The 24,328-nt window shown below is 38.7% G+C and overlaps 1 protein-coding gene across 5 annotated transcripts in view; it reads left to right on the top strand.

The window, feature by feature from the left end:
- psd3l (pleckstrin and Sec7 domain containing 3, like) overlaps nucleotides 1-24,328 on the top strand; it is a 189,029-nt gene that overhangs the window by 145,784 nt on the left and 18,917 nt on the right. For 4 of the 5 annotated variants that reach the window (XM_067432949.1, XM_067432950.1, XM_067432951.1 and 1 more), the window contains one exon: nucleotides 18,900-18,943. In XM_067432949.1, the coding sequence (XP_067289050.1) occupies nucleotides 18,900-18,943 (44 nt within the window). Of the gene's footprint in view, nucleotides 1-14,359; nucleotides 14,820-18,899; nucleotides 18,944-24,328 lie in introns of those variants that run through there. The other variant, XM_067432953.1, reaches the window with a different exon arrangement.

Consider the following 24,328-nt stretch of genomic DNA (forward strand, 5'->3'; position numbering starts at 1 on the left):
CTGAAGTAGCCTGAGAAGTTTCGAAACAGCGCCACCTAGTGGAGAATTTTTTTTTTCAAACGCTTATAACTTTGGGTGTGGTTGACATATTTTGATGGGAGTGTGTTTTTTGGTCTCCTGAATCCTTGCCGACTCCAACGATACCAGACTTGCCAGGTTTCGGCATATGGTTTGCGCAGAGTTGTAATTTAGTGCTTAAAAAACATTTGCTGATATCTTCGAAACCGCTAGTCCGATCGAGACGAAACCAGCCTCAGAAGTTCGGAAACATAGGTCGATAGCTATACGCTAATGCCCAAATCTCAAAATATTGATAGTAAGGGGTAGTAAAATCCAATCAAAGTCAGGTGTCAGTCATTTTTTACGTGTTTTTTCATATAAATGTCTATAACTCCAAAACAAAATGAAATATTTTCACCAAACTTGACACACATATGTATGGGCTCACTACGAGGACACATAAAAAAATTGGTGGGATTGTGCCTCTTGGTGGCGCTATAATAAAACAAAACATGAAATTCCCATTGACTTCAATGCAGTATTACGGTTTAAAATGCTAATGCTATAATTTAAGAATGCACTAGTGTATCATTACAAAACTCGGTATGTGTCTTCCGCTCTATGTCCCGAAGATATTCAAAAAGTTTCGGGGCAGCGCCACCTTGTGGTCAAAAGTTGTAATAAAATGTACAAAAATGCTAATAACTTTTGATTAAATTAGCCTATTGTAATTAGACTGGTCATAATACATTCATTGGCTCATGCCGAGAAGATAGATACCAATTTTGCCATATTTTGCAAACATATCTGTGCTCCATCTTGTTATTTGTTAAAAATCTACTTTTTCAAACTCATCCTAGACCGTTTGTCCGATTTTCACCAAAATTGATCCGTATCGTCTTCAGACCATGCTGACAAATAGTTATGGATTTCGGATTGATAGACAAAACAGTTTTCATATACCACTGCAACAGAGTTGAGCCATGATGCAAAAATGACTCTTGAGGCTGTATCTCTGCAATGCTTTGACATATTGACACCAAACTTTGCATGTGTCATTGTCATCTCAATCTGACTAAACCACATCAGTTTCGTAACAGTGACACCTATTGGTCGAAAGTGATAAACCATTAAACCATTATTATTGACTGTATTTAAAATTTGACTGCTATTTTGCCTAAAATCAACTTAATAGGTCCTTAATGGCTCATTGTTGCAGTTGGCTTGAGACTTCCAGCCATGCTGGCATGTCTTGTCTTCTTCTTTGCGCTTGGCCCCGATAATGGCTGCTTGCAGCTATATTTATTATTCTGCTTCTTCTTCTTCTTCTTCTTCTTCTTCTTTTTCTTCCGCCATAGGAGTCTCTGGCAGCCCATAGAACCGTATGGTAAAAAGTTGTGAAATTTGGCACACTCATAGAGGCCAGTCTGAGCTGTCGCTATAGCAAATTTGGTGCCTCTAACTCAATCCCTCTAGCGCCACCACCTGTCCAAAGTTTCACTCATATTTATGCTTATAACTTTTGACCCCTAAGGGCTAGAAACAAAATTCTTTTTTCATCGGATTCCTTGGCTCAAGCCGATTCGATTTCACCCTATGATGTCATTTTCCGGTATGCAAATTTTCCCGCCATTTTGAATTTTCTGAAAAACCTACTTTTTCGAACTCCTCCTAGGCCGTTGCTCCGATTTTCACGAAAATTGAAACAGATCATCTTCAGAGCATGTTGACAAAAAGTTATGGAATTCAAGTTGATTCGTCCAATCGTTTTCAATAAACGCACAAACAAATTTTACGTGGAGGTTGCAAAAACACACTAAAGGCTATATCTCCGCAACGCTTTATCGTATTCAAACCAACCTTGGTACATGTCATCACAAGCATGACTTGAAGCAACATGCAGCGTTTCGGCGCAGCGCCACCTACTGGTCCGGAGATACGAAAAATGCCTATTTTGGCTTATAACTTCTGAACCGTTTATCCAAAAATCATAAAATTGGTCTCATTAGATTCAGGGCGTCATGCCGAGTCGACTGATATCCAATTTTACCATGTCGGCCATTTTGGATGTCGGCCATTTTGAATTATGTGCAAAAATGCTGTATTTTATGAACGCATGAACAGATTGTTATGAAACTTGGTATGGGTCATCACCACGATGCCCTGAAGTAGCCTGAGAAGTTTCGAAACAGCGCCACCTAGTGGAGAATTTTTTTTTTCAAACGCTTATAACTTTGGGTGTGGTTGACATATTTTGATGGGAGTGTGTTTTTTGGTCTCCTGAATCCTTGCCGACTCCAACGATACCAGACTTGCCAGGTTTCGGCATATGGTTTGCGCAGAGTTGTAATTTAGTGCTTAAAAAACATTTGCTGATATCTTCGAAACCGCTAGTCCGATCGAGACGAAACCAGCCTCAGAAGTTCGGAAACATAGGTCGATAGCTATACGCTAATGCCCAAATCTCAAAATATTGATAGTAAGGGGTAGTAAAATCCAATCAAAGTCAGGTGTCAGTCCTTTTTTACGTGTTTTTTCATATAAATGTCTATAACTCCAAAACAAAATGAGATATTTTCACCAAACTTGACACACATATGTATGGGCTCACTATGAGGACACATAAAAAAATTGGTGGGATTGTGCCTCTTGGTGGCGCTATAATAAAACAAAACATGAAATTCCCATTGACTTCAATGCAGTATTATGGTTTAAAATGCTAATGCTATAATTTAAGAATGCATTAGCGTATCGTTACAAAACTCGGTATGTGTCTTCCGCTCCATGTCCTGAAGATACTCAAAATGTTTCGGGGTAGCGCCACCTTGTGGTCAAAAGTTGTAATAAAATGTACAGAAATGCGAATAACTTTTGATTAAATTAACCCATTGTAATGAAACTGGTCATAATACAGTCAATGGCTCATGCCGAGAACATGGATACCAATTGTGCCATATTTTGCAAACCTATCTGTCCTCCGTCTTGTTATTTGTTAAAAACCTACTTTTTCAAACTCATCCTAGACCGTTTGTCCGATTTTCACCAAAATTGATCCGTATCGTCTTCAGACCATGCTGACAAATAGTTATGGATTTCGGATTGATAGACAAAACAGTTTTCATATACCACTGCAACAGAGTTGAGCCATGATGCAAAAATTACTCTTGAGGCTGTATCTCTGCAATGCTTTGACATATTGACACCAAACTTTGCATGTGTCATTGTCATCTCAATCTGACTAAACCACATCAGTTTCGTAACAGTGACACCTATTGGTCGAAAGTGATAAACCATTAAACCATTATTATTGACTGTATTTAAAATTTGACTGCTATTTTGCCTAAAATCAACTTAATAGGTCCTTAATGGCTCATTGTTGCAGTTGGCTTGAGACTTCCAGCCATGCTGGCATGTCTTGTCTTCTTCTTTGCGCTTGGCCCCGATAATGGCTGCTTGCAGCTATATTTATTATTCTGCTTCTTCTTCTTCTTCCGCCATAGGAGTCTCTGGCAGCCCATAGAACCGTATGGTAAAAAGTTGTGAAATTTGGCACACTCATAGAGGCCAGTCTGAGCTGTCACTATAGCAAATTTGGTGCCTCTAACTCAATCCCTCTAGCGCCACCACCTGTCCAAAGTTTCACTCATATTTATGCTTATAACTTTTGACCCCTAAGGGCTAGAAACAAAATTCTTTTTTCATCGGATTCCTTGGCTCAAGCCGATTCGATTTCACCCTATGATGTCATTTTCCGGTATGCAAATTTTCCCGCCATTTTGAATTTTCTGAAAAACCTACTTTTTCGAACTCCTCCTAGGCCGTTGCTCCGATTTTCACGAAAATTGAAACAGATCATCTTCAGAGCATGTTGACAAAAAGTTATGGAATTCAAGTTGATTCGTCCAATCGTTTTCAATAAACGCACAAACAAATTTTACGTGGAGGTTGCAAAAACACACTAAAGGCTATATCTCCGCAACACTTTATCGTATTCAAACCAACCTTGGTACATGTCATCACAAGCATGACTTGAAGCAACATGCAGCGTTTCGGCGCAGCGCCACCTACCTGTCCGGAGATACGAAAAATGCCTATTTTGGCTTATAACTTCTGAACCGTTTATCCAAAAATCATAAAATTGGTCTCATTAGATTCAGGGCGTCATGCCGAGTCGACTGATATCCAATTTTACCATGTCGGCCATTTTGGATGTCGGCCATTTTGAATTATGTGCAAAAATGCTGTATTTTATGAACGCATGAACAGATTGTTATGAAACTTGGTATGGGTCATCACCACGATGCCCTGAAGTAGCCTGAGAAGTTTCGAAACAGCGCCACCTAGTGGAGAATTTTTTTTTTCAAACGCTTATAACTTTGGGTGTGGTTGACATATTTTGATGGGAGTGTGTTTTTTGGTCTCCTGAATCCTTGCCGACTCCAACGATACCAGACTTGCCAGGTTTCGGCATATGGTTTGCGCAGAGTTGTAATTTAGTGCTTAAAAAACATTTGCTGATATCTTCGAAACCGCTAGTCCGATCGAGACGAAACCAGCCTCAGAAGTTCGGAAACATAGGTCGATAGCTATACGCTAATGCCCAAATCTCAAAATATTGATAGTAAGGGGTAGTAAAATCCAATCAAAGTCAGGTGTCAGTCCTTTTTTACGTGTTTTTTCATATAAATGTCTATAACTCCAAAACAAAATGAGATATTTTCACCAAACTTGACACACATATGTATGGGCTCACTATGAGGACACATAAAAAAATTGGTGGGATTGTGCCTCTTGGTGGCGCTATAATAAAACAAAACATGAAATTCCCATTGACTTCAATGCAGTATTATGGTTTAAAATGCTAATGCTATAATTTAAGAATGCATTAGCGTATCGTTACAAAACTCGGTATGTGTCTTCCGCTCCATGTCCTGAAGATACTCAAAAAGTTTCGGGGTAGCGCCACCTTGTGGTCAAAAGTTGTAATAAAATGTACAGAAATGCGAATAACTTTTGATTAAATTAACCCATTGTAATGAAACTGGTCATAATACAGTCAATGGCTCATGCCGAGAACATGGATACCAATTGTGCCATATTTTGCAAACCTATCTGTCCTCCGTCTTGTTATTTGTTAAAAACCTACTTTTTCAAACTCATCCTAGACCGTTTGTCCGATTTTCACCAAAATTGATCCGTATCGTCTTCAGACCATGCTGACAAATAGTTATGGATTTCGGATTGATAGACAAAACAGTTTTCATATACCACTGCAACAGAGTTGAGCCATGATGCAAAAATTACTCTTGAGGCTGTATCTCTGCAATGCTTTGACATATTGACACCAAACTTTGCATGTGTCATTGTCATCTCAATCTGACTAAACCACATCAGTTTCGTAACAGTGACACCTATTGGTCGAAAGTGATAAACCATTAAACCATTATTATTGACTGTATTTAAAATTTGACTGCTATTTTGCCTAAAATCAACTTAATAGGTCCTTAATGGCTCATTGTTGCAGTTGGCTTGAGACTTCCAGCCATGCTGGCATGTCTTGTCTTCTTCTTTGCGCTTGGCCCCGATAATGGCTGCTTGCAGCTATATTTCTGCTTCTTCTTCTTCCGCCATAGGAGTCTCTGGCAGCCCATAGAACCGTATGGTAAAAAGTTGTGAAATTTGGCACACTCATAGAGGCCAGTCTGAGCTGTCACTATAGCAAATTTGGTGCCTCTAACTCAATCCCTCTAGCGCCACCACCTGTCCAAAGTTTCACTCATATTTATGCTTATAACTTTTGACCCCTAAGGGCTAGAAACAAAATTCTTTTTTCATCGGATTCCTTGGCTCAAGCCGATTCGATTTCACCCTATGATGTCATTTTCCGGTATGCAAATTTTCCCGCCATTTTGAATTTTCTGAAAAACCTACTTTTTCGAACTCCTCCTAGGCCGTTGCTCCGATTTTCACGAAAATTGAAACAGATCATCTTCAGAGCATGTTGACAAAAAGTTATGGAATTCAAGTTGATTCGTCCAATCGTTTTCAATAAACGCACAAACAAATTTTACGTGGAGGTTGCAAAAACACACTAAAGGCTATATCTCCGCAACGCTTTATCGTATTCAAACCAACCTTGGTACATGTCATCACAAGCATGACTTGAAGCAACATGCAGCGTTTCGGCGCAGCGCCACCTACCTGTCCGGAGATACGAAAAATGCCTATTTTGGCTTATAACTTCTGAACCGTTTATCCAAAAATCATAAAATTGGTCTCATTAGATTCAGGGCGTCATGCCGAGTCGACTGATATCCAATTTTACCATGTCGGCCATTTTGGATGTCGGCCATTTTGAATTATGTGCAAAAATGCTGTATTTTATGAACGCATGAACAGATTGTTATGAAACTTGGTATGGGTCATCACCACGATGCCCTGAAGTAGCCTGAGAAGTTTCGAAACAGCGCCACCTAGTGGAGAATTTTTTTTTTCAAACGCTTATAACTTTGGGTGTGGTTGACATATTTTGATGGGAGTATGTTTTTTGGTCTCCTGAATCCTTGCCGACTCCAACGATACCAGACTTGCCAGGTTTCGGCATATGGTTTGCGCAGAGTTGTAATTTAGTGCTTAAAAAACATTTGCTGATATCTTCGAAACCGCTAGTCCGATCGAGACGAAACCAGCCTCAGAAGTTCGGAAACATAGGTCGATAGCTATACGCTAATGCCCAAATCTCAAAATATTGATAGTAAGGGGTAGTAAAATCCAATCAAAGTCAGGTGTCAGTCCTTTTTTACGTGTTTTTTCATATAAATGTCTATAACTCCAAAACAAAATGAGATATTTTCACCAAACTTGACACACATATGTATGGGCTCACTATGAGGACACATAAAAAAATTGGTGGGATTGTGCCTCTTGGTGGCGCTATAATAAAACAAAACATGAAATTCCCATTGACTTCAATGCAGTATTATGGTTTAAAATGCTAATGCTATAATTTACGAATGCATTAGCGTATCGTTACAAAACTCGGTATGTGTCTTCCGCTCCATGTCCTGAAGATACTCAAAAAGTTTCGGGGTAGCGCCACCTTGTGGTCAAAAGTTGTAATAAAATGTACAAAAATGCTAATAATTTTTGATTAAATTAGCCTATTGTAATGAGACTGGTCATAATACATTCATTGGCTCATGCCGAGAAGATAGATACCAATTTTGCCATATTTTGCAAACATATCTGTGCTCCATCTTGTTATTTGTTAAAAATCTACTTTTTCAAACTCATCCTAGACCGTTTGTCCGATTTTCACCAAAATTGATCCGTATCGTCTTCAGACCATGCTGACAAATACTTATGGATTTCGGATTGATAGACAAAACAGTTTTCATATACCACTGCAACAGAGTTGAGCCATGATGCAAAAATTACTCTTGAGGCTGTATCTCTGCAATGCTTTGACATATTGACACCAAACTTTGCATGTGTCATTGTCATCTCAATCTGACTAAACCACATCAGTTTCGTAACAGTGACACCTATTGGTCGAAAGTGATAAACCATTAAACCATTATTATTGACTGTATTTAAAATTTGACTGCTATTTTGCCTAAAATCAACTTAATAGGTCCTTAATGGCTCATTGTTGCAGTTGGCTTGAGACTTCCAGCCATGCTGGCATGTCTTGTCTTCTTCTTTGCGCTTGGCCCCGATAATGGCTGCTTGCAGCTATATTTATTATTATTATTATTATTATTCCGCTCACAAGTCAATGGCAGCCCATAGAACCGCTTGCGGGAACATGATGAAATCTGGCACACATATAAAGGACAGTCACAACTGTCAATATAGCAAATTTTGAGTTTCTAACTCAATCCCTCTAGCGCCACCAACAGTCCAAAGTTGCACTCATGTTTATGCTAATAACTCCTGAACTAAAAGGGCTAGAAACAAAATCCAAATTTCCTCTGACTCCTTGGCTCAAGCCGATTCGTTTGCACCCTATGACGTCGTTTTGCGTCATAAAAATTACCCGCCATTTTTAATTTTCCAAAAAAACTACTTTTTCGAACTCGTCCTAGACGGTTCGTCTGATTTGCACGAAAATTGAACCAGATCATCTTCAGACCATGGTGACAAAAAGTTATGGAATTCAAGTTGATTCTTCAAATCGTTTACGATACATGTGCGAACAAATTTTACGTAGAGCGTTGCAAAAGCACACTAAAGGCTATATCTCCACAACGCTTTATCGTATTCAAACCAAACTTGGTACATGTCATCACAAGCATGACCTGAGGCAACATGCAGTGTTTCGGCGCAGTGCACCCTACTGGTCCGGAGATTCAAAAAAGGGCTATTTTGGCTTATAACTTCTAAACCGTTTATCCAAAAATCATAAAATGTATCTCCTTAGATACAGGGAGTCATGTCGAGTCAACTGATATCCAAGTTTACTAGGTCTGCCTTTTTGGCTGTCGGCCATTTTGAATTATGTGCTAAAATGCTGTATTTTATGAACGCATGAACGGATTGTTACGAAACTTGGTATGTATCATCAGCACCATGCCCTGAAGTAGCCTGAGAAGTTTCGAAACAGCGCCACCTAGTGGAGAATTTTTTTCCCCAAAAGCTTATATCTTTGGGTGTGGTTGACATATTTGGATGGGAGTAACTTTTTTTGTCTCCTGAATCCTTGCCGAGTCCAACAATACCAGACTTGCCAGGTTTCGGCATATGGTTTGCACAGCGTTGTAATTTAGTGCTTAAAAAACATTAGCTGATATCTTCAAAACCGCTAGTCCGATCGAGACGAAACCAGCCTCAGAAGTTCGGAAACATAGGTCGATAGCTATATACTAATGCCCAAATGTCAAAATATTGATAGTAAGGGGTAGTAAAATCCAATCAAAGTCAGGTGTCAGTCATTTTTTTCGTGTTTTTTCATGTAAATGTTTATAACTCCAAAACAAAATGAGATATTTTCACCAAACTCGACACGTATATGTATGGGCTCATACTGAGGAAAAATTAAAAAAATGGTGGGATTGTGCCTCTTGGTGGCGCTATAATAGAACAAAACATGAAATACCCATTGACTTCAATGCAGTATTTGGGTATAAAATGCTAATGTTACACTTAACGAATGCATTAGTGTATCATTACAAAACTCAGTATGTGTCTTCTGCTCCATGCCCTGAAGGTACTCAAAAAGTTTTCGGCCAGCGCCACCTTGTGGTCAAAAGTTGTAATAAGGTGTACAAAATGTTAATAACTTTTGATTAAATTAGCCTATTGTAATGAGACTGGTCACATTCATTGGCTCCTGCCGAGAACATGGATACCAATTTTGTCCATATTTGGCAAACCTCTCTGCCCTCTATCTTGTTATTGGTTAAAAACATACTTTTTCAAACTCGTCCTAGACCGTTTGTCCAATTTTCACCAAAATTGAATCGTATCGTCTTCAGACCATGTGAACAAATAATTATGGATTTCGTGTTGATAAACAAAAGAGTTGTCATATACCACTGCAACAGAGTTGAGCTATGATGCAAAAATGACTCTTGAGGCTGTATCTCTGCAATGCTTTGACATATTGACACCAAACTTTGCATGTGTCATTTCCACCTCAGTTTGACTACGCCACATCAGTTTCGTAACAGTGCAACCTTTTGGTCGAAAATGATAAACCATTAAATCATTATTATTGACTTTATTTAAAATTGTACTGCTTTTTTGCCTAAAATCAACTTAAGTCTTTAATGGCTCATTGTTGCAGTTGGTCTTACACTCCCAGCTAGCTATGCTGGCATGTCTTAGGGTCTTCTTTTCGCTTGGCCCCGACAATTGCTGCTTGCAGCTATATTTTCATACTGTTCTTGATGCGACAGCAACCTTTGATTATGACATTTCTCATTTTACATGGAAACAGGTTAGCCAGTCATGACAGTCATTTACATATCTTTACATCTTAAAGTTGCAAAAGCAGCCTGTGTAATTGTCAGAGAGAGGGTGGAAAACGATCATGAAAAACTAAATTGCAACATTTTGATGCATGAATCCATACATAACATTATAGTGTGTGTGTGTGTTTGTGTTGGGGGGGGGGGGGGGTATTATTATGCTAACATAATAATAAAACTCCACGTTCACATAATGGCTGTTTCACAACCTAGGAAGCATGTGTGAATAGCATAGGCTAGTTTCAAATGCTACTCCTTTTTGCTTTTTTCCAGTGGGATGTTTTGTTGATGTAAGTAAACTGAAAACAGACATTCTGAGAATGGAAAATGTATGAGATATAACCCACAGTAAATACCGTGGCACTGTCATGGCGTAGCAAACGCCCCCTCCCCCAATCTTCCCTTGCTCAGAAATCCTCTCTTTTACTTGCATTTTTTCGATCCGATAAAAAGCACAAATAAATGGCATCCTATCGGCATTCTAAACAAATGCGCTGCATTATAGCACACAAACACACATACAGACAGTAGTTTGCTCATCAAGTGCAGATTATAGGCACATGGAAAGATTCAGGAGCAGTTATCTTTGTTTATACCATCTGGATACTCAGTATTGAGCAGGTAATTGCATGTTTTACACAGCTTACACTAACACTAGCACACTAACTAAAATACAAACAGTAGTTCTAAATGCAGTTAATTTAGGCATTAGGGTTGGGCGATGTCCCCTAAAAATTGGCAGTTGACAATGTTTACAGTAAAACATCTCGATGGACGATGATATCGTCTGAGGGGGCCGGGGGTTCTATTTTACTATATCTCTTTACATAATATAATTTTCTACTTCAAAACTATAATTTCATTATTTTACTAACCCAACTAATGACTCATCCACACTTCCCATAGGTTGCGCGTGAAGGGGGAAAACTTGGCTTTCTTCCACTTAAGAAAATTTGTGCACTTTTAAGCCATTTTTATTTTACTATATTTCTTTACATAAATATTTTTTTCTGCTTAGTAAAATAATGAAATTATAATTTTTAAGCCAACTAATTACTCATCAGGGCTTTCCGATAGGTTGCACGCACTTTTCACTTAAGGAGCTGTTAAGTGCGAGGTGCACTTTTATCTGTTAAGGAGCTATTCAATTTTGATTTTGCATATTGTTTTTTAAAATGTTCATTTGTGTAGTTCAAATGACCACCCTACAATATTTCAATAACATAATTAATACTTAATGTCTTTAAAAGTATTAAACAGACAAAAGTTATTTGACATCCGCTGCAGTCTGGGTTTATCCTAAACTGCCACTTCAGTGCCATAGCCACAGTTGAGCTAGGTCAAGTCAAGTCTATTTATTTATATAGCACTTCTACAATGAAGATTGTTTCAAAGCAGCTTCACAGTGTTAAACAGGACAATATTGCAACAAAATTTGATGTCATCAGCTCATTTCAATTTATCATATAGCGACAATGTGGGCAGATCAGTCATGTAGTTGATATAGTTCATTGAGTAATTAATTTTATTTGGATATTGAGTTGAATAACTTACACCGAAATTTTGGTGTCTCAGACTGAGCAAGCCAAGCCAAAGGCGACAGTGGCAAGAAACCAAAACTCCATCAGGGCATGATGGAGAAAAATAAACCTTGGGAGAAACCAGACTCAGTCGGGGTGATTAATATTCTGCCAACCTTACAGGTCAGTAATCATATTAGATTGGAATATTCGAAAGTTCGAGGTATCACGCCAGAGACGAGTTTATTGACGATGCCGCGTTGATTAAACAAAAATATGAATATTTGAAGGATCGGAGTCATCACGCCGGAGATGGGTTTATTTAGGATAACTTGGCGAGAAAACAATTATTAAATCTGAATATTCGAAAGATCGGAGTCGTCACGCTGGAGTAGGGATGGGTATCGTTAAGGTTTTAACGGTATTACTACTCTTAACGATACTGCTTATCGGTCCGGTACTTTAACGGTATTCTTATCTGTACTTTTTGAGATTTACTATATATATATATATATATATATATATATATATATATATATATATATATATATATATATATATATATATATATATATATACACACACACACACACACACACACACACCCCTCCCACACACACACATACAAAATTAACAAAGATATACATTATATAGGCCATAGTGCTTTAATTTCAGGAAGAATTCTATAATCAAATGTAAAGTAACACTGCATAGTTTATCATAGATAGGATAAATTAATGCTTATTAAAGCTGAAGTTATTCATTCAAGAGCTGCGAGTGATTTTCTCTTTGCATTTGGTTGTTTAATTCGCAGGTATTCGTCAGCATGTTTATTTACACCGCTGCCTCTTTAAGACAGATGTTCAGATCTATAGGCGACTGATAATAGGCAGATGGACTACATTTTCTCCCAACTATCCATAATAACTACGTCCATTTTAGACACAAACTGTGTTTAAGAGACTCTCCAAGCCGGTCATTTTGACATAGATGTTTGTACATTTGATCGTTTAGACGCGAGTGTGAAACTTGCTCGTCTCGTGGTGGGCTGTTTCGGAGCGCGCGCCGACTTGGGAACAATCTCTTGCGCACATTTTTGTGCTTTTAATCGCTCTTTTTATTATTAAACGCATCCCACAATTTACCAGCAGTTGCTAGACTGTATTTCACAACAATCACCGATCGTGCTGATTCTGTCATTACGTTTGAGTTATAGAGAGAAATGACAGCGTAGGCTACCGCTGCAAAGGGTAGACATAAAGTTGCGCTAGACATAAATATTAAAATTATATTCTTTGCCAAAATCTAAAGCCAAAATGTTTGCCAAAGAAGCCAAAATCTAAAATAAAAGCACATTATCACAATCTAGTGTAAAGTATAACCAGGCTATGTTTGAATGTTTAGTTCTGTCCTCCGTCTGTCATCACTCATTAGGGCTGTCGTTTGCGCTCTCTCTCTCTCTCTCTCTCTCTCTCTCTCTCTCTCTCTCTCTCTCTCTCTCGTCACGTGTATTTTCAAAAGTACCGAAAGCAGAACCGATAACGGCCGAGCTTATCGATACAACGGTCTTTCAAAATTCAGCCCCGGGGCCCGTTTAATACCGGGTTTCGGTACCCATCCCTACGCTGGAGACGGGTTTATTTATGATGATGTGACTGTAAGGCACATTCAGAGGAGACACTAATTCACACTGTCTCAGCAGACACTTCATGGATGCTCTGGTCATGTCTGGGTGCAGGTCCACCATCTGATCTGGATCCGGCTGACTGCAATACACCTCGGGATAAACAGAGAGACATTAGCGTAGATGCCACTCTTTTTTATGATGTAAAGAGTTCATCAGGCGTTATGGGAAGTGTTCCCGGTTCCGGCTGACCTAGTTATTGCAGCCTAACAATCAGTCAATTGATTTTAATAATATAAGTTAAAAATGTTTTATGTGTATGCCATTGTAAATAGATGTGTTTTAGTCTAGATTTAAACTGACACAGTGTTTCTGCTTACTGAACAATGCTAGGAAGACTGTTCCAGAGTTTAGGTGCTAAAAAGGGAAAAGGATCAACCTGCAGTTGATTTAGATATCCTAGGTATTATCAACTGGACAGAATTTTAACGTAAAGTATTAAGTACTTTCTCCAAAGTGTTAATTGTAGTGTTTTGTTTCGCTACTTTTTGAGACGGTCCATGACTCTGCTGCATTGAGATTATAATTACATTTTCACATCTGAAATTTAAATGATTAAACCTGCCTGCTTGTTTTTTGTTTTATTTCAGCCAGTCATAGTGTGTTTATAGAGCATCAGTATGCGCTTTGAATTATAGATTCAGTTGAAATCATGCTGAGGTGATGGATTTCTCACAGGAGATCTTTGAATTACTGCCTCGAGCCAGGCATGTTTGGAAGACTCTCCCTCATTATTCCAGAGCTGTTATTATTATTATTATTATTATTATTATCATAAACCACCTCAAGACAGCCAGAGTTGAGCTTGAAAGTCTTATTGCATTCAAAAGTAGAATCTTATTTGGCCGTTTCTCCAATAATCTTCAATATTACCATGCATAGTGTATGCATGCCTCAGGGGCAGCGCTGCATTGTTATTTGGTTCTTGATCATGTAAACGAGAGTTTATCTGCAGCTAGTTCTTCTGGTTAACATCCTTTGAGCACCAGACCAGAGCTGTGAGTTGGCCAGGATGCCCTGTGTTCTCTGTGCAGACGTGAGTGAGTCTGTTGGGCAGCTGACATCGGCTGTGTGAAATGTAAATGAATCGATCTCAACATTGGCTCACTTCAGAGTGGGAGGAGCACGCCCTCTCCTCTGCTCTCTCTCTCTCTCTCTCTCTCTCTCTCTTTCTCTGTCTCTCTCTGACTCTACCAGTCACTGACGTGTTGCTTCCAGGGAAACTATCATTCTGTATCCAAACACTCCAGCGAGCGATGCGGGAGAGAGCAGTGGCGCTCGTTTCTTGAAGGCAGGGACATTTGCGTGCCATTCAGCTTTGCTCGTCTATTCCTTTTCACACTTCTCCTTTCCTGTGGCTCACCACTGCCTCCTCACACGTCCCTCCTGTTGTGCAGACATTCGGGGGCTCCGGATCAAGCTTGATCTCCTGTCTCACGCCGTGTGCATGTGAAAGGGCTTTAATTAGAGGAGATGATCGGGGTAAACAGCGTTCAGGGGACCGGGAAGGTCCGCATGCGGGCTGGCGGCTCCGTCAAGTACGGCAGGGAGGAGTCGGTCAGGCGTCAGCCCCAGCACCGCTCCAAGTCCCTCAAAGTGTCCAATTCTGCTGAATTCAACACCGGACTGCCCAAAAAGGAAAAGGTAATGAGCCTGACATTTGCTGTGGTGTTTGTGTGTGTGGAATGGAGATGATTCCTTTGGCATTGTGATGCTGTTTTAACATAATCTGCAATTTTTGGACTCTGGGATTTTTGGATGTAATCGATGATATGCTGCTGTTCTCTTGCATGCACACACTAAAGCTCTTCAGATAACACTGTTATTAAGTGCAGCTCTGGTGTTGTAGTTGAGTGTGATGTGATTGTGCCTGCAGCACTGGGCGCAATACTTGCACTCAACAAAATGCTGCAATTCCCACTGGATTAGACATATCTGTGTCCTTACACTGGATTTATGTCTGTACCTGAAGCCAACAGGCAGCAGTGATGGATGGTTTGATGACTGCTTTTTTGCCATTTGCGCCGGTTATTGAGTGACATGCATGCTGTTGATAACATGTGTTATTGTGACGGCATTAATGTGTCACCTTGACCCGGGTTAACAGTATCGCTCTGCTTCACTGGCCACTGTGTTTGATTTATGATTCACATATAGTGTAACTCGTCTTTCACACCCTTGTGTTTTCTGTTGTGCCGTTAACACGGCCAGTCTAATGTGTGTGCTGTCCTGCGGGCGGCATCCCGCTGCCACTGACACGCATCCCATGTGAGAGGAACATGGCTTTGTGTTTGTACACATATGAACATTGACACTTCTCACTTTGGGCAAACTAACATGGGAAAATGACTGTACACACACATAGTAAACGACACTGGATCCTTGTGAAATTGTTTGTGCATTGGTGCGATTCCTTTAAAGAAAACTGATGATTTAGCTGGATTCAGAGACTTACATGATATGACTTGGAGAACATTGTAGTTTATTGTTATATTTGACCATTTTTAACCTTTTGTACTGTATAGCTTTTGTTAAATAATCACTGATTCAGATTAGTTTGACTGTATGTATGTATATGTGTGTATATGCACACAATATTTTATATTATTGTAATGTCATTAATTATATTTAAGATTTTTTAATTTTATTTATTTTAATTGAGAATGTATTTATTTATTTATTTTGGCATTGTACATCATTATACATATAGTACAGTATAGAAGAAGGAATGTGGGAGACGGAGAGAGGGCGATGAGATCGGAAACTACCGTGAGCCGAGAATCCGCTGAAGCACAACCATGCTAAGTGTTGGAGCGATGCCCAGGGCAGATTTTTTTAAGCATTGTTGTACTATTTTTTACATGAATCACATAAAAAAAATTCAATATTTTTTTTAGCTGAAGGATTTAATTCATACGGCACTAGCTCTAAACAGAAAGACAAAATAATCATTTTAAACAGGCTTGAATTCCACAGGCCAGTTTGTCATTCAAACAGATGTCAGTCCCGCCCCAAACTCACGCCATTGGTTGGGTCGGTAGCTGACGTGCATCCAAAGGAAACATTGGTTTTACTATTTTAAATATAAAATATAGCTGGGACTATTTGCTCATTTTGCAGATTAACTTATCTACAGTTCCTTACAACACTATATATACTAACCTTTGCAACTTAAAACCTTCCAGTTAGCAGACTAGATTATTACCACTAGGCCACATCACCCCCTATTGACACATTGCAACATGGGTAAAGCTGGGTTCACACTGTATGATTTTGTCCATGATTTGGCTGCCTGAGGCAAATTTTGTGAATCCTGAAAGATTCCTTTGGATTTTTGGCCAAAATCTGATCCACGTTCACAGACAGCCGATTTTATCAGCTACAAATTTCTGTCACTGTCCTAAGTTTGAGGCACAGTCTTGCAGTGTGTCTTCTCCTACGACAACCATAAAATCAAAAACCAATAGGGGCGCAGAACCTGATGTTATTGTATAAGTGTGGTAACAACAAACCACAGCTTGCTTCAAACGAGAAGATGATCAAAATTAGCACTAGAGACCATTTCAATCCTGCTTGTAAATGCAGCTCACATGACTGAATGTGTCTGATGATCAGACTGATGATGTTAAACTCTTGTGTGTGTCTGTTTTTACTGTCTTGAATGCTGTACAGACTGACACGTGTGACAACTGAAATTTTGCAGTTTGACATGGTTTACAGCGGTGATCATGTTCGTAAAGTCTGACAAGCAACAGTCCTAAAGAACTATTATAAATCCTACATTGTGAACCCGGCCAGTGAAACCAGTGAAAATTCTCATTTAAATACCTTACAATTTATATAGTTTTGAGCACACTCCTTTTGTAAAGTGAAATATCAATATTGAATAATAAAATTAACTAATTGAATTTAAACCATGGCTTGAGTGTAGCTTCAGGTATTTGTCAGTGATGTAAACACTGCTTCAGATTTTTCAAAGAAACAGTTGTAACGAAAAAATTAATATGTAATGAGTGTTCTATTTCTCTTGCAAGTATTGTTTGATAAATGTTAAAGTGTTAGTTCACCCAAAAATGTTAGTATTAAAGGGTTAGTTCACCCAAAAATGAAATTGATGTCATTAAAGGGTTAGTTCACCCTAAAATGAAATTGATGTCATTAATGACTCACCCTAATGTCGTTCCACACCCGTAAGACATAATGCAGTATATGCCCACTTCACTGTCAATGTCCAGAAAGCTAATAAAAACATCATCAAAGTAGTCCATATGTGACATCAGTTGGTTGATTAGAGTCTCTTGAAGCATCGAAAATACATTTTGGTCCAAAAATATCAAAAACTTCGATTTTATTCAGCATTGTCTTCTCCTCCATGTGCCTCCAAAAAGAATCAAACGGTTAATGAATCAGTGAAACGATCAAAGATTCGGGTCGCCAATATCACGTGATTTGCGCACAAAAAGTATTCTCAACGCTTCATAAAATTAGGATTAACCACTGGAGTCCCATGCACTATTTTATTGATGTCTTTATTGATGCCTTGAAAGTGTTAAACTGCTGTCTATGGAGGGGCCTGAGAGATCTCGGATTTCATCAAAAATATCTTAATTTGTGCTAGATGAAACACAAACGAAGGTCTTACGGATTGACATGAAGCTGAGTGACAGAATTTAGATTTTTGGGTGAACTAACCCTTCAATGTTAGATATATCTAATGCAGAGATTGATTATTGTGACGCATTACATTATCTAAGACATTGAACTGGGTTGGCTTTGGAACCTCGCCATGACTGATTGTTTTGACCTAGAAGTGCATTTGATCGTTCACATGCACACTTAGTGTTCACAGATCATGTGTGCGCTTAGACACACAGTCAGAAAGCACAGACTGGTATTGTGACTTTCTTTCCTCATTTTTGCACCAGTACTTGAAGGGAGTGTGTTACAGACCACAAACATACGGTCCATGATCCATCCATGTGTCGTCTAGCTGCTTCATGTAACATTAGCTGACGTGTGTTTAGTGTTATGAGATGGTGACTGTTATGCGATATCAGCCCCTTGAGTGTCTACTGAGGGTCACATCAGGGTTATGGTGAGGTTACCTTATGTGAAATGTGTATCAGATGGCAGTCTGCCTGTTTTATCTTGCATGCTCATGAATGTAGTGAAGCCCTTTTTGTCATTTGACCCCTGCACGGATGTATGCCGTGGTTCTGATCGTTTGCATGCGGCCCGATGAAGCAACTAGTGACTATTCATGTTAACAAATGAGATATCTGCAGCATTTTGAGGTTTAGCTTGACCTTTTCGCTCAAACTTCACCCAGGAATCTGGGTGTGCATTTGCATAAATACTGCAAATGAATTGTGTGACATTTTTACAATGAAATTTCACTGATGGCATTGCATGAGAAAGATCCATTAGGGTCCAGAGGAGACAGTGTTTCATTATAACGGATTCTACAGTGGCTGATTTCATAATAACTCAGCGAGATGGTATATTAAATAGAAGACCACAAGCATGGTTCTGGTACATTTTACACAACCATGATGTTACAGTTACACAGATCACACGTACCATGGGACATTACCATGACCATTTCAGATCTCACATTTTAAGCACAGTTATTTCGGTCTTCTACTTCAGGTGAATATGAATTCTATTAAAATTGAATGCATACCGTACTAAGCCTTTTTCCTTTTTCTGTTTTTTTCCATGCAGTCGTTGTATAACTCCATCAAGAATGAGAAGCTGGAATGGGCCGTGTAAGTACTTGCATATTCACCACCACCATTTCTGATTTTATAGAAGTAATTGAAATAATAAACAGGAAATTGTAGAGAAAAATCTATGAGTTGTCCTTTATAGGATTTGGGAAACATGCAGGCTGGATTCATTCTGGAGTTCATTCCCTTGAGCACATGCAATATTCACCACCACCTTTCTAAAGAATCCTTGCAAGGGGTGAAAACAAATGAGTGGTTTTATTTTTATCTTGATCATTGCTAGCTCTAGTGCCTGCAACACACGAATACACATCAAATGCATGCTCCAATTAAGGTCCAAAAAGTGTGTGATAGTGTGCGTTTGAGTCAAATGATTAGATCGGTGGCATTTGAGGCATGACCTGTAATTATGATCTTGAAAACATGACATTAGAATGACAGTGTGCCTCACTGATAACAGTCATAGAGCGAGACACTGTCCCATTGTGCCAAATTACATCCAGCCCTCGCCAACTCTCTGCTTTAACCACAAACCAGATATCACTCTGCCTGAGCCGGAGGATACGATTTGAACCTTTAAACCAACCTCTTGCTGGAACATGTAGTATTCAGTAGTTATTTGCTGATTAAATATGAAGTGCTATCATGTTTGAATATATTATGTGTATTGAAACAAACCCCAAGAAACTATTGTTTATAGCAAGAGTCTTCAACTGGGGCCCGCAGCAGTACTGCAGGGAGAGGTCTGCCAATTAATGTTTCATCACAAATATTATCATTTTGTGTCAAACTTTATTTGTCATTAACTTTATTTGTCATTATTTTGTTTTGTGACAAACAAAAAAAGACAAAAAAAGAAACCTATTTTTCTGCAGGAATCAACATAATGCCAATTATGCTGATATTATTGAATTATTATTGAACCTGGAATATTTCTTTAAATCGACTCTACTGCCAAGCTGTGTTTAGCAGAACACACAGACAGTGGTCCAGTAATAATGCTGTTATGATAGATAGATAGATAAGAGATAGATAGATGACTTGCGTTACTTATGAGTCACAGGTGTGTGTTCATAGAGTATTTTACAATGCTGCAAACGTGGCTCAGCCTACAATCAAGTCTGATGTGTGAATTGACATTAGTGACTATGAGTAGAAAGATATTATTAGCAGATTTTTCTCTGTAAAAGTTTACTGTCCAGCCAGATCACACCAAATATTTAGCAAAAAGGGAATTTTGTTAAAAATGGAAAATGTAGAAAAGAGCATTATTTATCAATGGATAGTTCTCTCAAAAATTAAAACTCAAAACTCTTGAGAAAGAATAAAAAGCACACAAACTGAATTTCATTGTATGGACAAAAAAGTCTGACACACTTGAAGCAAGGCCAGTAAATTATAACAGAATTTTTATTTTTGGATGAACTATCCCTTTCTATTTTTTTGTTTATTCAAACAAAATGTAACAGTTTTTGTAACAGAGATTTAGAAATTTGCTCTATTGATTGGAAAGGGTCTGAGCATGTCTCACTTTAGTGTAGATTTCGTTTTTCTGTGATTTCTCAAATTTGGCTCAAAGGTTCCATAGCCCAAACCTTACAGATAGTTACAAAAGTTACAGATTGTATTTTATGTTTTCAAACTATAACATATTCATGAACAGGATGAGAAGCATATTGAAATGGTACTTAGTAAATATTAGTGCCATCTTCCTCTGAATGTACCTGAACAGTCATGGTACACCACCACATACTGCCCCAGAAATCTCAGTAAAGATGATTAAAACGTGAATAATTACAGTAGGCATGTCAAGTTGGGAGAGTGGTCTCTTTAGATTTCTATAGCCCCGTTTTCCAAGTTAATTCACTAATGAAGTCGACCGTAAAGACAAGTGCTTCTGTATCTTAGCAATACTTTTACATAATAAGACATTGGGACAGTGCCATGAGGGCCACTATGCCCTCTTAGAACCGTCAGACAGCGTTACAAGTAATGTGAGTTAAGTAATGAGATTACTTTTTTAAGTAACTAGTAAAGTAATGCATTACTTTTAAATGTACAAAAATATCTGACTTATACATGTAAGTAACGCAAGTCACTTTGTTTTCCCATTTATTGACTGACAGCAATCTTGCTCGATGCTGAGAGAAATCGTGAGTGCAGAGGTGTTGTGTAAAGATGATGGATATGTGGTTTTGTAGTTCTAGAATAAATGTAAGCAGGCACTTACTCATCTCACTTGTACAAAAAAAAATCAGTTTTCTTCAAAATTAGTAAAAACAGTGAAGTGCAAACTCACAATATTATGCAAACCTGCAATAGCTAAATATTTTAAATGTTAAATATATTTTAAATTTTAAATATTTTAAATTTTAAGCTGTGCCCTCTACTGTTCCGACGTGAATTTACATTTCATCAGCAATGTAATATTGTAACATATTTAAAAAATATCTTTCTCCAACATTGCCGGCAGAACAACGGGAAAATAATGTAATTGACTGTTCCTAAATAACCAACAGCACACTGTGATGGAAAGTTAAACCCAAAGTATACTTAAAGACATAATTTTCGCCATCACTTGGGTCCGCAGATGTCCACACACTAGTGCAGACCAATTTTTGTGTCCGTGCAGATGGTGAGTGACTTGAGTGCTTGAAAACACGCTCCCGGCCATAGAAGTATGCTTTGAAAATCTTGCGAATTCAACTGTGCAAAGAGCAGAACAAGGTAAATGAAGTATACCCTGGCCTTAAGGATGCTTTTAAGGGATGGAACAAAAAGGGCCCAAACAAGGGCGCATATTGTCCTTCACCCACAATCCAATGCAGATGTCTCTACATCTCACCCCAATCGCAGCCATTCATCTGGATCTATAAGGGGGTGCAATGGGACCAAGAGCAATATAGTCACAAGGCCCATAATTTCTAGCGAATACCCTGCTGCCAACAAATAAACATGGCTTGCTGCTAAGTTTTGAGAATATATTTTAAAATTATCTAAAATAATTCCATTACAATTTCATATTGTCTTGAGGTAAAATAGACACAAAGGCATCTTTCATTTCTTTGGCATTAAAGGTTACAATTATGCAGTCTTGTGAAATAGCCATTGCCCTTTAACAATAGTGCAACCAAATTTGGTTTCTCGAAAACTCTTTCTGATTTCTTTGCTTTACAAGCAGCTCTTATTTGGTTTGGTCCTGTCCTGTGTAAATCAGAGTGAAAGAGCCAGTGGAAACCTGTGAATTTTTTGCCACTGGTCAATAGCGGTAAATAATTGACTCATTTATAAAATGCCTGCTGCTGTATTTGATATTTTATTCGAAAATCATAAACTAATGCAAATTAAATAGCTATTGTGTAAAATGCTATGTATGAAATGTATAATCATCATCATTTCTCATCTGGTGGTGGTTTAATATTGTAAAGTATTTCTTTGTGTATGTTGCATAGATGTTTCCAGCCCTATTTCATTAGATGTTTTTATTTAAACGTGGAAAAGTGCGGCCAATTCACATAAACTGCAGTCATTTAAATCTAACTCTGTTTATTTGTCATCTTGCTGAAATAATCTGCCTCCATCATCATATTTATCTGGGTTTTTATAGCATTTCCTAGAGGACATTGAGAGGAAAAATGAAATGATCTGTTGTAATGAGAAGTTGAAATGAGGGTGAAATTAATTGTTTTCTGATTTGAAGTATGTTCATGGTTTATTTTGTGAATAGGTAAATCACATCTGGCGGCACATCTGGTGTGATTCAGCTTGAGTAAGGGTATGGAAACTTCCAAAAGAGTAATTTATATACCGAGACAAGGGACACTGCTGGGAGTCTGTCTGCGGGTTGTGCCTACATTGACTCGTTGCCTAAATCACTATTAATGTCAGCTTCTCTTTTGAAGAATATTTTGTGTGATCCTTCATTATGTAAAGAGTATCTTTGAGCATTTATAATGCCCCCTGACACTCGACTAGTGTCACAAAGGAAATAGTGGTCTCGAGCTTCAAACATATTATTGCAAGCCGAGGCAAATGGCTACAATTGGGATTGTTAGTTTCCTAGCAACGTGACTGACAGACGCTCCAACCTTCAGGACAGAGTCCGGCAGAGTGTTTGCATTTAATTGAAAACCAAGCAGCGCAACTGTAGTCTTTGTCCCTTCATGCATCTTCTCAGACAATATGACATGCAGTAGTGAAGTGTCAGTTTAGTAGCATGTGGCCATTTACAGACCCACTTCAAATGATCTGTTAAAGTTGTGACCTCTGATGGTAATGCTGCTGTCACATGATTAAAGCTGTCTTGTCTAGTGTGAACGCTGCCATTCCAACCCTGGTGCCCGCCAAACAAGCGGACAGAGGCCACTGAAAGGATGGGTTTGGTCCACTTCCAAATGAACTCTGGTGCGGTTCGAATGAAATATAAACGCAACATGGGCCAAAGACATGTAAACAAAACAAAAACGCAACATTATGTCACAAGATGAGACCCTTAAAAGGACAGAATGCACAATGTATTTCTATTGGGGGTATTTCTATTTGTCACTTTAAGGGTGCGTTCACGCTTGTCATGTTTGGTTCGATTAAAACGAACCCTGGTGCAATTGCTCGTATAGTGCGGTTCATTTGAACATATGTGAATGCTGCCATCCAAACCCAGGTGCGCACCAAACAAGTGGACCAAGTCCGCTAAAAAGATGGGTCTCGGTCCACTTCCAAACGAACTCTGGTGCAGTTCGAATGATATATGAACGCAACACGGACCAAAGACATGTAAACGAACCAAAAAAAGGACGTAATGTCACAAGATGCGACGCATAGTCAGCTGATTTGACGACGCGGAAAGATTGGTGTATCCAAAATGAATAACGTACGTTAGAGGGCAAACGTAGAGCAACGAGGAAGTGCCTCATCAATATTTGGTCCGACGAGCATGTTTCGAAAATGCTAGAAAAAATGCACAAAAAGCATACCTGGTTCTTCTCATCAAAGGACCCGTGTTGCCCATTATTATCCGGTACAGACGACGGAACTGCCGTCTCTTTTCTGCATACAACGGAGGAAATCCTGGTGCTGTTTTAAACATTTTATGAGCTCTTCATGAGTTCTCAGCTGGTAAAAATAATTCCATATGTACACGCATAAAATGATCGCGTTTAATCCAGCACACCGCATTGTTTTGAATGTTCGGTAAGCAAGCTCCTACGTCATATAAGCCGACCAATCAGGTTGTGACCGTCTCCCTGTGCCTTTGGTTCAGTAACTTTAGGTTCGCTGTTAAAAATGCCAGTGTGAACACTAAACGGCCCAGGACTATGTTATGTTTTGTTTTTGTTTTTTGGTCCGGACCAAATGACCAAACTAACCGAACTACAAGTGTGAACGAAATGACTAAATGACCCCTCTATTGATCAGACAAATCTC

Source organism: Pseudorasbora parva, chromosome 23 (assembly GCF_024679245.1).
Source record: "Pseudorasbora parva isolate DD20220531a chromosome 23, ASM2467924v1, whole genome shotgun sequence".
In the NCBI taxonomy this organism is placed as follows: domain Eukaryota; kingdom Metazoa; phylum Chordata; class Actinopteri; order Cypriniformes; family Gobionidae; genus Pseudorasbora; species Pseudorasbora parva.